Genomic DNA, 13,081 nt, shown 5'->3' on the forward strand with positions numbered 1-13,081 from the left:
CTGGAGCATTGTATATCCAGTAAAAGGCTCAGGTTTTCTTTTACACTTGATTGTGGATTATTCTTGAGCATTGGGATGTTCACACTATCTTTGAAGCTCACATAAAATTTGTTCACAGTTAGTTTCCCTGGGAATTCTCCACAATGACCACTGTCAGTGTGGAATTTGGAGGTAGCAAGGCAAGTTTGGTACAACACAATTGGTAAACAAAGTTATTCAAAGTGTTGTACAGAATAATAAAAACATTAAAATCACAAAACAAACACATCAAAACGTAAATAACCATCATAAAATTGACTAAAAGAGAAGAGTGCAGAATATAAAGCATTTAAACATTGTCAAAGTAGAGGCCTGGCTCACATCATCAGGAAGACTGTTCCAGGTTTTAGCTGCACAAAAAGATGCATGCTGGGATTATATGACCACAACTGCAGGAACTCTATTAGACCTGAAACACAGTGTGAATGGACAGTGGGAGAGATGCACATGTATGTGAGGTGACTGTAGTAAAAAAAAAAAAAAGCTGTTTTTTTTATTTTTATGTATTTACCACTGTTCTGAAATCTGGTTCACTGGTTCACTCTGACCTAGCTGCAATCAAAATCATCATTTGAATGGATGCTGTTATGAAATCATAAAGAATGCAGTTTTCCTCCACAAACACCAAAATCTTATTCTGCAGAAAAACTGTAATCTAACCCTGTCATTTAGATCTGTACAAACATGTTCTGAAATGCCAGATGCCCTCCCTGTGTCTCCATGAGGTCTTATTTTGCATAAAAACTGCTCACAGCGTTTATGCAGGTTGAAATCTGAACTGACAAACTAATACAAGAATCATATTTCAGAATGTTTGTACAGATCTAGTCTTTCGGTCAATTCTTGTGATTTAAAATGTGAACTTTGAGCAGAATCCTGTTATTAAAACAAATCTAATCACAGTGTTGGTCAGAAACATGGCAGTTAGATATATTTTCCACATTTTTCAGATGTTCGAGATGTTTAAACGTGTGTATATTTAATTTCATCGTTGTATTACAGGCAATCGAGGCGTTCGCTCTGATGGTGAAGACGACGGCTCAGGCGTTGCAGTCGTTTGGGGCGGAGCTCGCAGAGACAGAGCTGCCCAATGACGTGGAGAGCACCACGGCTCTGCTCAGGGGTCACGGGGTCAAGAAGGACGCCATGAAGGTACGCACACTCTACTGCTCCCTGCTGCTCAGACCTGTGCAAGTCCTGTATCCTGTGTTCTGTGTGTTCTCAGGAGGACCTCCAGGTGGCACTGTCTCAGGGCAAGAGGTTGTTGGAGTGTATAAACGAGCCTCTGCAGGAGGACCCCGAGTACCACATGACTCAGGATGAGATGGAGAACCTGCTCACCGTGCAGAGGTCAGAGGTCAAACATGTGAACACACTTTACATTACAGTCTAAAAAATCACACTAACACACATCAGGCATTACTTTTGGATAACACGGTACAGCAAAGTGTTAGAGTGGTTAGCTCTTGCCTCACAGCAAGAACGTTTCTGGTTTGACCCCTTTCTGTGTGGAGTTTGCAAGTTCTTCCTGTGCCTGGGTGGGTTTTCTGCAAGCACAAATGCAGAGAATTAATTTCCATCACATGGGACTGCTGCCCCCGCGACCCGGCCCTGGATAAGCGGAAGAAAATGGATGGATGGACATGGGATCCATAAGTGTAAGCAGTCTGAGCAGGGACTCCTAGACTTCCCTCACCCCAGACATGTCCTCCAGCTCCTCTGGTGGGATCCCAAGGCGTTCCCAGGCCAGCTGAGAGACATACACTCACCTAAAGGATTATTAGGAACACCTGTTCAATTTCTCCTTAATGCAATTATGTAATCAACCAATCACATGGCAGTTGTTCAATGCATTTAGGGGTGTGGTCCTGGTCAAGACAATCTCCTGAACTCCAAACTGAATGTCAGAATGGGAAAGAAAGGTGCTTTAAGCAATTTTGAGCGTGGCATGGTTGTTGGTGCCAGATGGGCCAGTCTGAGTATTTCACAATCTGCTCAGTTACTGGGATTTTCACGCACAACCATTTCTAGGGTTTACAAAGAATGGTGTGAAAAGGGAAAAACATCCAGTATGCGGCAGTCCTGTGGGTGAAAATGCCTTGTTGATGCTAGAGGTCAGAGGAGAATGAGCCGAGTGATTCAAGCTGATAGAAGAGCAACGTTGACTAAAATAACCACTCGTTACAACCGAGGAATGCAGCAAAGCATTTGTGAAGCCACAACATGCACAACCTTGAGGCGGATGGGCTACAATAGCAGAAGACCCCACTGGGTACCACTCATCTCCACTACAAATAGGAAAAAGAGGCTACAATTTGCACAAGCTCACCAAAATTGGACAGTTGAAGACTGGAAAAATGTTGCCTGGTCTGATGAGTCTCGATTTCTGTTGAGACATTCAAATGGTAGAGTCAGAATTTGGCGTAAACAGAATGAGAACATGGATCCATCATGCCTTGTTACCACTGTGCAGGCTGGTGGTGGTGGTGGTGGGGGATGTTTTCTTGGCACACTTTAGGTCCCTTAGTGCCAATTAGGCATCGTTTAAATGCCACGGGCTACCTGAACATTGTTTCTGACCATGTCCATCCCTTCATGACCACCATGTACCCATCCTCTGATGGCTACTTCCAGCAGGATAATGTACCATGTCATAAAGCTCGAATCATTTCAAATTGGTTTCTTGAACATGACAATGAGTTCACTGTATTACAATGGCCCCCACAGTCACCAGATCTCAACCCGATAGAGCATCTTTGGGATGTGGTGGAACGGGAGCTTCCTGCCCTGGATGTGCACCCCACAAACCTCCATCAACTGCAAGATGCTATCCTATCAATATGGGCCAACATTTCTAAAGAATGCTTTCAGCACCTTGTTGAATCAATGCCACGTAGAATTAAGGCAGGTTCTGGAGGCGAAAGGGGGTCAAACACCGTATTAGTATGGTGTTCCTAATAATCCTTCAGGTGAGTGTAGTCCCTCCAGCGTGACCTGGCTCTTCCCTGGGCCTGCTCCCGGTGGGACTTGCCTGGAACACCTCCCTAGGGAGGCGTCCAGAAGGCATGCTGAACAGACGCCCGAGCCACCTCAGCTGACTCCTCTTGACGTGGAGGAGCAGCGGCTCTACTCCAAGCTCCTCCCCTGTGACCGAGCTCCTCACTCTATCTCTAAGGGAGCGCCCAGCCACCCTGCAGAGGAAACCCATTTCGAACGCTTGTATCTGTGATTTTTCGATCATTACCCAGAGCTCATGACCATAGGTGAGGGCAGGAATGTAGATTGACCGGTAAATCGAGAGCTTTGCCTTTTGACTCAGCTCCTTCTCCATGACACACTAATATACAGTGACCACATCACTGAACAAGACCTTGAGATACTTGAACTCATCTCTTTGAGGAGCTTGCCAACCACCTCAGTGACTTAAGCCAAGGTGATGGACGAGTCTCGCCTCCGGGCCCCAGTCTCTGCTTTCTCCTCTGAAGACGTGATAGCAGGATTGAGGAGATCCTCAAAGTATTCCTTCTACCATCCGACAACATCCCCAGTGGAGCTCACCAACACTGTTTCTGTTTCCCCCTTTGTTTGTCAGAATTTCATTGAGGCCATCCGATAGTCCTCCTCCATGGCCTCCCCAAACTTCTCTCAACTCCGAGGTTTTGCCTCAGCAACCACTTGGCCCGCTGGTACTACTTCAGCTGCCTCAGGAGTCCCACAAGCCAACAAGGCTCGATAGGACTCCTTCAGCCTTACGTCATCCCTTACTTCTGGGGTCCACCACCATGTTCAGGGGTTGCCACCGTAACAATAACCTTACGACAGCTACGAGCAACTGCATCAACAATAGAGACTCAAACTAAATATTAGCTAAATATTAAATACATATAAACATTAAACATTGAACACTGGGTCATCTGTATGATTGTGTCCATATTTACTAGAATATTCTATGTTAAACCCTTCCTTGTCCCCTAGGTTACTGGGTCAGCTGTGTGATATTATATTTACCAGAATATTCCATGTTAAACTGTTTCTTGTCTCCTAGGTTACTGGGTCAGCTGGATGAGACTGAGACGGCGTTTGATGATTTCTGGGAGAGACACAGGATGAAGCTTGAGCAGTGTCTGCAGCTCAGGAACTTTGAGATTAGGTTTAGAGAAGTATGAAACTATAAACTACATATTTATATAATCTGTCACAATATCGAAGCCACAGTACTGTATTTTTAACCAAAAAAGAAAAGATTGCTTTTTTTCATGTTGATGTCTCTCTTTCTCTCTGTCTCTTGAACTGTGATTTTATCACATCTTCCTCACCCCTGTAGGTCTGTGTATCTCACCCGTTCCTTGTGCAGTCAATAGTTGTTGTTTTTTTTACTGATGGCTTGATAAAACTTTATTGTGGCCCCCTTGGCTATTGTCGTCACCATCAAACCAAAAATGATTAACATCAAATACAATTAGAATTATATAATAAAATACATACATATCATACATGTCATACATATGACATAAAACATATCTCGCTGACTCAAACACTGTTGGTTACTTTAACTCTAATTAGTTCGGATAGGTGACACGCCACACTTCTGCTTGTCAACCAGGCGTGCAGAAACAAACTAAAAGTAACAAACAACAGTTCCTATCCACTGACCCCCCTGTAGAATTACTTATACACATACTTATTATTAAGTTAGAGTGATGGCAGTAAAGCCGTGGTTACTGTTGTCTGTCTGTTTCTCTTGCTCTCTCTGTATGTTATATATTTGTCTACAGTCTCACCTGTTGTCTCTCTCTTCCTCCTCTCTCTTTGTATATTATATATTTGACTATAGTCTGCTTGTCTCTCCTTCAGGTTCGTACTCACCTGTCGTCTCTTTGGGAACGTGTGTCCAGTTTCTCTGAAGTCACTGTGAGTCCGGCTCATGCTGAACATGTTCTAAAGGAGCTGACCATCATCGATGGCAGAGCTGCTGTAAGACCATATATACTCTTAATTAATAATGTAATAAACCAGGAGTGAATCAAGACTAACCCAGTCCAAACCCAATCTATCCCTGTATTCCTTCAGGAGGTGTTGGACTTGGCCGGGTCTCTGGTCTCTGAGGGGGACTTTTTGATCGCAAGCGCTCATTATGCTGAGGACTCCATTCATCCCAAATGCTCCGAGCTCCAAGCGGTTTGTGATGATGTCATGTCTGTGCTGAGGAGTAAGAAGAGCAGTGTGCTGAAGACTCTGGAGCTACACCGTGCTCTCGAGAAGGTATAGACTGACCACAAGATTTAAAGAGTTATTTACATTTTAAAACATTAAAGGAACCATCTTGTCATAGTAATTACTATAATTTGGTAAAGGTTCATTCTGTCTTCAATTTTAAACTTAGAATTAGCTATTCTTTTTCTCAGACTGGACACTACATCATCACCACAGCACTACATCACTATATCATTACATCATTATTGCAGCATCACTACATCGCTACATCATCACTACGACATCACCACATCATCGCTATGTCGTCACTACATCATCTCTGCAGCGTCACGTGACACTTCTGAGGAAGGCAACAAGTAGCAGTCCAAACATATAAAGCAGGTAAACAAACGCTCCTGTCTGACAAAAAGAATCGCAAATTTTAAGTTCTTATTGTTCAACATATGATAACTGAAACAATATATTTTTGGGCTCAGTATCATGGATATATTTCTTTGCAATAATGGTGAAATTTTTTTTTTCTGTATCTTTCTGACCTGGACAAAATGCACTCAAATCAAGACAAACACTCTTAACAATTTATTCAAACCCAAAACTATGATTGTTGTCAGTTGAAAGGACTTTAAGCCATAAGATGAATACGACAAGTTCAAACAAGTAATGAGAAGGTTCAACATTTGTGGATCAGAAGTTTTCATGAATTCATATAGGCCCCTGCACGACGTCATACTATGACACTACACGACATCATACTATGACAGACTATGACATCATCACATTGTATCTCTAAACTCTCCCCCTCCTCTGTCCCTCCTGTAGGCGGCGCTGTGGTGTGAGGAGGGTGTCTTTCTTCTCGCATCTCAACCTGTGGACCGCTGTCAGTCCCAGGACGGGGCAGAGGGGGCACTACAGGAGCTGGAGCGCTTCATGGAGACGTCTCATCTGCACACACTGAGCCACAGCGCCCTCTGCAGCCAGTATGAGGCAGTGCTTACACCACAGCTCAGGGTCAGTGCTCCTCTACATCACCTGTGCATCCTCTGACCCTCTGCTTCTCTGCTCCTCTGACCCTCTCCTCTGCTCCATCTGACCCTCTGACCCACTTCTCTGCTCTTCTGACCCTCACCTCTGCCCCCCATACCCTCTGACCCTTTTCTCTGATCTACTGACCCTCTGCTTCTCTGCTCCTCTGACCCTCTCCTCTGCTCCCCTGACCCCCTGACCCTTTTCTCTGTGCTTCTGATCCTCTGCTTATCTTCTCCTCTGACCCGCTCCTATATTTCTCTGCTCCTCTGCTCCTTTGCCTCTCTCCTCTGCTCCTCTGAACATCTCCATTGCTCCTCTGACCCTCTCCTCTGCTCCTCTTACCCTCTCCTCTGCTCCTCTGACTTTCTCCTCTGCTCTTCTGACCCTCTCCTCTGCTCCTCTGACTTTCTCCTCTGCTCCTCTGACCCTCTCCTCTGCTCTTCTGACTTTCTCCTCTGCTCCTCTGACCCTCTCCTCTGCTCCTCTGACCCTCTCCTCTGCTCCTCTGACCCTCTCCTCTGCTCCTTTGACTTTCTCCTCTGCTCCTCTGACCCTCTCCTCTGCTCCTCTGACCCTCTCGTCTATTTAGGACCAGATTGAGAAGGTTTTACAGAAGCAGACGTCGGTTCAGGACATGTTTGACAAACGAAGGATTTCTCTGAAGAAACTTGCAGCAAAACAAACCCGACCTGTGCAGCCTGTGGCCCCCAGACCAGAAGTCAAGTCCCCCCAGTCCTCCCCCAGTAAGTATCACTACAGCTACTACTACTCCTACTGCTACTACTACTACTACTACTACTAAACCAGGACTAAAGTCTTGAAATTACTACTTTTTAAGCGATACATATTCTTCTAAAATGTGAACTGTTATGTTTTTGTGTATCAGACACACAAAGGAAGGAGAGGAGGTTTTCAGCTGACAATGCCATCTGCAAAAAGGTCTGTTCTGATTGGTTCACACTGATCACATGACTTACCTTACTTCAATTACAACTGTAGTTTTTCCTCAACCTTGACATATCTTAAAAAATCACATCTTTAAAATGTGAAAAAGAGAACTAGTTCATTTTAAACAGTTTGCATTGATCTAGAGTTATTCCTCACTTATCGTATGTATTCTGAACATATTTCTTTTATATTTCCACGTGCCTTTTTAATCCCTCAGTCATCCAGGGAGGGTCCATAGTGGTCCATGGGTGTATACTAGTCTATGTGTCTTATACTTGTTCTGATACAGCTCAAGATCATTCTATAGCTATTCAGGAAAGATCTGTGAATGGGACTTTTTTAAGTATCAATACCTGCTTATGTGAGGATCAGGTTTCAATACCAGTTTTAGTATCAATTAGTGTCTCATTTTCGATACAACCCTAGTTCAAATAAATGGGAAAATAGCTGTGTGTAGGGTCTTTTAAATTATAAATAATTGAAATATGTGTCCAGGTGGAGTCTCCGGTGCAGAATGGATCGACGCGTCACGCCTCTCTGTCTGAGGAGGAAGAGAACCTGGCTGTGCTCAGACGGTTTGTACAAGGATCACATTTACAGGTCCTATATTACACCATGTTAGAATGCTGTTAGATCCTCAAAAACAGACCTGGAGTTGGGTTTTGTTTTATTCGCACACATTTGCGTAATCTTTATTATTAGTCTGTCTGTATCTCCAAAGCTCAAAATGCTCTGTTCCACTTTGTGATGTCATGAAGTGATTTTTTTTTAGGTAACACTAGCTTTTACCTTTTGTTCAGTAGAGGTTGGAAATTCCAGGGCTGAAATGATCCAAATGATTCTAGCGAAGGTGTATGAAGTTTAAAAACACAGTGGAGCACTTACTGTATTACCACATGATGACATCACAAGGTGGAATACAGTGTTTTCTGTTTGAGAGAAGAACTCAGCCTAAATCTGCAGGATTTGTGTGTTGAATGTGAATGTGTGAATGAAACAAAACACAACTCCAGGTCTGTTTGTTATGAGGAAACTACATTAGAACAGATAAAACGTGTAATACGGGCCCTTTTAAAAGTATAATATTTTTTTTTTTTTTTATACAAATCATATTTAAATCTAATGCTGTTTCTTTGTTTTGTTGTAGTCATGTGATGAACGAGCTGCTGGAGACAGAGAGGGCCTATGTGGACGAGCTGCTCTGTGTTCTAGAGGTGAAACTCCAGAATGCTTCATGATTTTATTTTGTCTTGTTAAAAACTAATAAAAACTGTTTTCAGTATGAATTTCCTGAGCATAAACAATGAAACCTCTGACTTTAACAAAAAGATCTACTATGTATGTTTTACAGCAGTGGAGTCAAAGGGCCCAAACAGTACACATGGAAGTTTAAATGTGATAAATCTGTATTTTAGGGTAGTAGTGATGATAATAATTGAATATGTGTCATTTATGTTTTTAGGGTTATGCAGCAGAGATGGAAAACCCAGCCCTCTCCTCCCTCCTCCCCCCAACTCTTCTCTCAAAGAAGGACATTCTGTTTGGGAACATGTCCGAGATCTACCACTTCCACAAAAGGTACAAACCATTTAAATTCATATAAGCTTGTTTTGTTTTACTGCAAAGATTTACTCAAACATTATAATATAAATATTTGTTTCAGGACGTTTCTGAAGGAGCTGGAGGCCTACACAGACTGCCCTGAACTGGTGGGACGATGCTTTTTAGAACGGGTGAGTAAAAACAGTTTTGGATGTACAGTGGTCTCTGGTTTATCGCGGGTGTTATGTTCCAAAAATAACCCGCAATAGGCGAAATCCGCAAAGTAGAAAGCTTTATTTTTTACAGTTATATGTTTTGCAGCTGTAAAACCCCTCACCACACACTTTATACACGTTTCTCAGACAGCCTTCATAGATTAAAAAAATAAGCACAGTATTATAGAACGAAACGAAAAATTACAGCTTTTAGAAATACTGTAACAAAACTTAGAGGTGAAACAGAACAAGGGTTCACGTCAAAGATCACATTTTAAACCTGCCCAGGACCGACCTAAATGTTTGTACACTTTTTGGAGGACGTTCTGACACATGTTGTTGTTTCAGATGGAGGAGCTGCAGATCTATGAGGCATACTGTCAGAACAAACCTCGCTCTGAGAGTCTATGGAGGCAGTACTCAGACTGTGCCTTCTTCCAGGTACAGAGCATTTTTCATTCTCCTTCTCTCCTCTCCTTTTCTCTCCTCCCTACATTCTCTGCTCATCTTTCATTCCCCTCTTTTTTTTAATTTTTATTAAAAGACTGATGTATTTTCTTCTCAGGAGTGTCAGAAAAAGCTGGAGCACAAACTGGGTCTGGACTCATATCTGCTCAAGCCAGTGCAACGGATTACAAAGTACCAGCTCCTGCTCAAGGTACATGTACTTATACTACTACTATTTCTATTACTGCTAAAGGTACCATTTGTAACCCTGCTATTACTAACGCAAAGGATCAACAAATACTAACTCCTACTCAAGGTACTACTACTATTATGCATTATTATGGTTTCATTTGTCTAGTTTTTGTGTCTGTTTTGAAAATACCAGAATTTGTGCATTTTTTAATGTTCTGTACTTGAGTCATTAAAACATGTCCTATCTGTATGTGTTCAGGAGCTGTTGAAGTACAGTAAAGGCTGTGATGGTGCTGATGACCTGCAGGTGGCACTCTCCTCTATTCTGGGGATCCTCAAAGCTGTGAATGACTCAATGCACCTCATCGCGATCACTGGGTATGAGGTAAAAGCACACATCATAAATAAATTGATTAGTAACTGATGAAGATTTCTGCCATAGCTGTGATGTCACCACAAAGTATCAATAGTGTAATTCAGATATATTTGTATATTTCAGGGTAATCTCTCAGATCTGGGTCGGCTTCTGATGCAGGGCTCCTTCAGCGTTTGGACCGAACATAAAAAAGGTCATGCAAAGGTCAAAGACTTGGCCCGATTCAAACCCATGCAACGACACTTGTTTCTCCACCAGAGGGCGCTACTGTTCTGTAAAAAGAGAGAGGAGAGCGGAGAGGGCTACGAAAAAGCTCCGTCATACAGCTTTAAACACTCCCTCAGTGTAAGTCTGAACCAGAGACTAGACCAGGGACTAGACCAGTTACTTGATTAGGGAGTAGACCGGGGACTAGACCAGGGACTAGACCGGGGACTAGACCAGGGACTAGACCAGGGACTAGACCAGGGACTAGACCAGGGACTAGACCAGGGACTCGACCAGGGACTCGACCAGAGACTCGACCAGAGACTCGACCAGAGACTCGACCAGAGACTCGACCAGAGACTCGACCAGAGACTCGACCAGAGACTCGACCAGAGACTCGACCAGAGACTCGACCAGAGACTCGACCAGAGACTCGACCAGAGACTCGACCAGGACTAAACCAGAGAAGAGGGCTTTTAGAAAGCTCTGTCATACAGCTTTTAACACTCACTCTGTGTAAGTCTGAACTGGGACTGAACCAGGACTGAACCAGGTCTAAACCAGCACTATATTATCTTGTTTCAGATGAGCGCTGTGGGCATCACAGAAAACGCCAAAGGAGACAATAAGAAGTTTGAGATTTGGTGCAACTCCCGAGATGAAGTCTTCATCGTCCAGGCACAGAACATTTACAATATTTACTTTTCTAATAGAATAAAAACTAAATTACACGATACTTATGGTTAGTTAAATACAAATAAATGACAGCACCTTTATTTAGTTAAATGAAGGTTTAAAGTGTCAGATTCTTGTGCATAAATTGTACATGTTGGATGGAGTTTTGTCTTTTGTTGGTCCTGTATTTTTGTACTTCTCAACTTATTTCAACAAACTTTCACTTATAGTTGGATTAGGCTGTTTAGACGTCTGTCACATGCTTATCTCCCTGGAGATACAACAGCAATAAATTAGTTTAAAGCCATACCATCCAAGAAAAGTTGCATATTGCCCCTTTAACTTATGTAAAAGTAATCAAGTCAGAATTACCTCTTCAAAAGCAGACCTGGAGTTGTGTTTTGTTTCATTTACACACATTTGAGTAACACTTTATTATTAGCCTGAAATGATCCAAATGATTCTAGTTTAAAACACAGTGGAGCACTTCCTGTATCACCACATGATGACATCACAAGGGGTGACTAGAGTGTTTTCCGCGTAAGAGAATAACTGTTAAACATGTGTGAATGAAACAAAACACAGCTCCAGGTGTGTTTGTGATGAGGAAACATAACATAGATCAGAGATTGTCCTAATATGGCCCTGTCTTTCATTTATATTATATATTTGTCTTTAAGGCTCCCACAGCTGAGGTGAAGACTGCCTGGGTAAATGAGATCCGTAAAGTCCTGACTGAGCAGCTCCACGCCTTCAGAGGTAACCATAGAAATGGGTTGTTTTACAGTTTTAAACTTAATTTTTCTTAGTTAAAAACCCATAGAAATGGGTTGTTTTACAGTTTTAAACTTAATTTTTTTAGTTCAAAGTGTGCAAATGTTTTGTCCAGAAGCGAGTCAACAGAAGAGCTCAGAAATCATGTCTCCAACACCAGCCTCCAACAGCCCCGTCTGCCTCAGGTCTGTGTCATACTCACTAAAAGCTATTCTTTTGAGCCCTGTTTAAACTGCTTCATAGGGATAAAGTTGTGCCTATATGAGATGTAATTTATTATTTAAATTTTATGTTATCCACAGTTTTTTCTTAATTATTATTAGGTATGCGCTGATTCAGATTTTTCGGTTCTGATATTGATACCTGATATTAACAGATACAGTGTAGGGACTGAACAGGGCCCCTGTTTCCTTAAAACACAGTTAACTTATAACACAAGAGATCCAGTAGTGTTATGTAACTGTTATTTCTCCTTCACATCAGACTGAACAGCTTTGTATGAAGGAAAGTTCAAACATGAGTCATTCTGGGCCAAAATTAGCCTGGAAATTGCCTTATTACATCCAACAAAACAGGCCCAACCAGGAGATTGGCTTAACCAATATCATAGGATCAATACCTGATCCAGAAAATGTTTCAGTGTCGGCACTGATATATTATGTTACTATTTATAAAATGCATACTTAATTTTAGGATTATTTATATAGTAGATTCTCACTGAAGCATCAAAATTATGAATGAGTTATTTCACTTTTTTTCTTCATTACAATATTCCATATATCTTGCTTCATATATTTGATGTCTTCTGTATGTATATAAACTGTAGAAAGTAGCATAAAGACAGACAAAAAAGAGGGTGTGTCCAAACTTTTGACTGGAAATGTATGTTGACCACATTTTTTTAACCTTTAACCTTAAACTCATAATGTTAATCTTTAATAATTTCTTTAGTCCGTTCAGAAGCACTCAGAAAAACCAGAAGAACAAAGAAGAAAAGAAAATGGAGTCCACGACCCCTTCAGAGTCCCCAAAACAAAAAGGTACAAGTCTACACATGGACTTAAACATGCACTATGGAACTTTTCTGATGGAGGCTCTGTCACCTGCTCGTCTCCATGGAGACAAGTTTAAAGAGCATTTGACAGGTTTAAATTATTTTCTAATTTTAACTTAATTTGGTGGGATAATACATGTTGTAAATATAATATTAACTAAACTATAATAGTTTTACACCAACCAAGAATCAATTTATGACAAAAAGTTAAAAAATTTGTTGAAAATTATAGGAAGCAGAGAGTTCTGTTTAAAGAGTCTCTGACATCACACTGGGAGAATTCTGTCCAAGAGTTTGACACAATTTAGACTTATAAAACACAGTTTTCTGACACTTAAAACATTATTTCAACACAGCAAAGGTGTTTTTTTA

The 13,081-nt window shown here is 41.7% G+C and overlaps 1 protein-coding gene across 4 annotated transcripts in view; it reads left to right on the forward strand.

The window, feature by feature from the left end:
- Window positions 1-13,081, forward strand: part of LOC117381876 (guanine nucleotide exchange factor DBS-like) — a 66,830-nt gene that overhangs the window by 44,207 nt on the left and 9,542 nt on the right. For 3 of the 4 annotated variants that reach the window (XM_055227778.1, XM_055227782.1, XM_055227787.1), the window contains exons 8-27: window positions 1,042-1,191; window positions 1,265-1,389; window positions 4,085-4,199; window positions 4,894-5,013; window positions 5,110-5,301; window positions 6,073-6,261; window positions 6,869-7,022; window positions 7,166-7,218; window positions 7,723-7,802; window positions 8,375-8,441; window positions 8,690-8,805; window positions 8,891-8,960; window positions 9,333-9,425; window positions 9,550-9,642; window positions 9,883-10,008; window positions 10,123-10,344; window positions 10,792-10,884; window positions 11,562-11,640; window positions 11,771-11,840; window positions 12,607-12,695. In XM_055227778.1, coding sequence (XP_055083753.1) covers window positions 1,042-1,191; window positions 1,265-1,389; window positions 4,085-4,199; window positions 4,894-5,013; window positions 5,110-5,301; window positions 6,073-6,261; window positions 6,869-7,022; window positions 7,166-7,218; window positions 7,723-7,802; window positions 8,375-8,441; window positions 8,690-8,805; window positions 8,891-8,960; window positions 9,333-9,425; window positions 9,550-9,642; window positions 9,883-10,008; window positions 10,123-10,344; window positions 10,792-10,884; window positions 11,562-11,640; window positions 11,771-11,840; window positions 12,607-12,695 — 2,296 coding nt within the window. The remainder of the gene's footprint in view (window positions 1-1,041; window positions 1,192-1,264; window positions 1,390-4,084; window positions 4,200-4,893; window positions 5,014-5,109; window positions 5,302-6,072; window positions 6,262-6,868; window positions 7,023-7,165; window positions 7,219-7,722; window positions 7,803-8,374; window positions 8,442-8,689; window positions 8,806-8,890; window positions 8,961-9,332; window positions 9,426-9,549; window positions 9,643-9,882; window positions 10,009-10,122; window positions 10,345-10,791; window positions 10,885-11,561; window positions 11,641-11,770; window positions 11,841-12,606; window positions 12,696-13,081) is intronic. The other variant, XM_055227776.1, reaches the window with a different exon arrangement.

The sequence above is a fragment of the Periophthalmus magnuspinnatus genome, chromosome 2, assembly GCF_009829125.3.
Source record: "Periophthalmus magnuspinnatus isolate fPerMag1 chromosome 2, fPerMag1.2.pri, whole genome shotgun sequence".
NCBI classification, from domain to species: domain Eukaryota; kingdom Metazoa; phylum Chordata; class Actinopteri; order Gobiiformes; family Gobiidae; genus Periophthalmus; species Periophthalmus magnuspinnatus.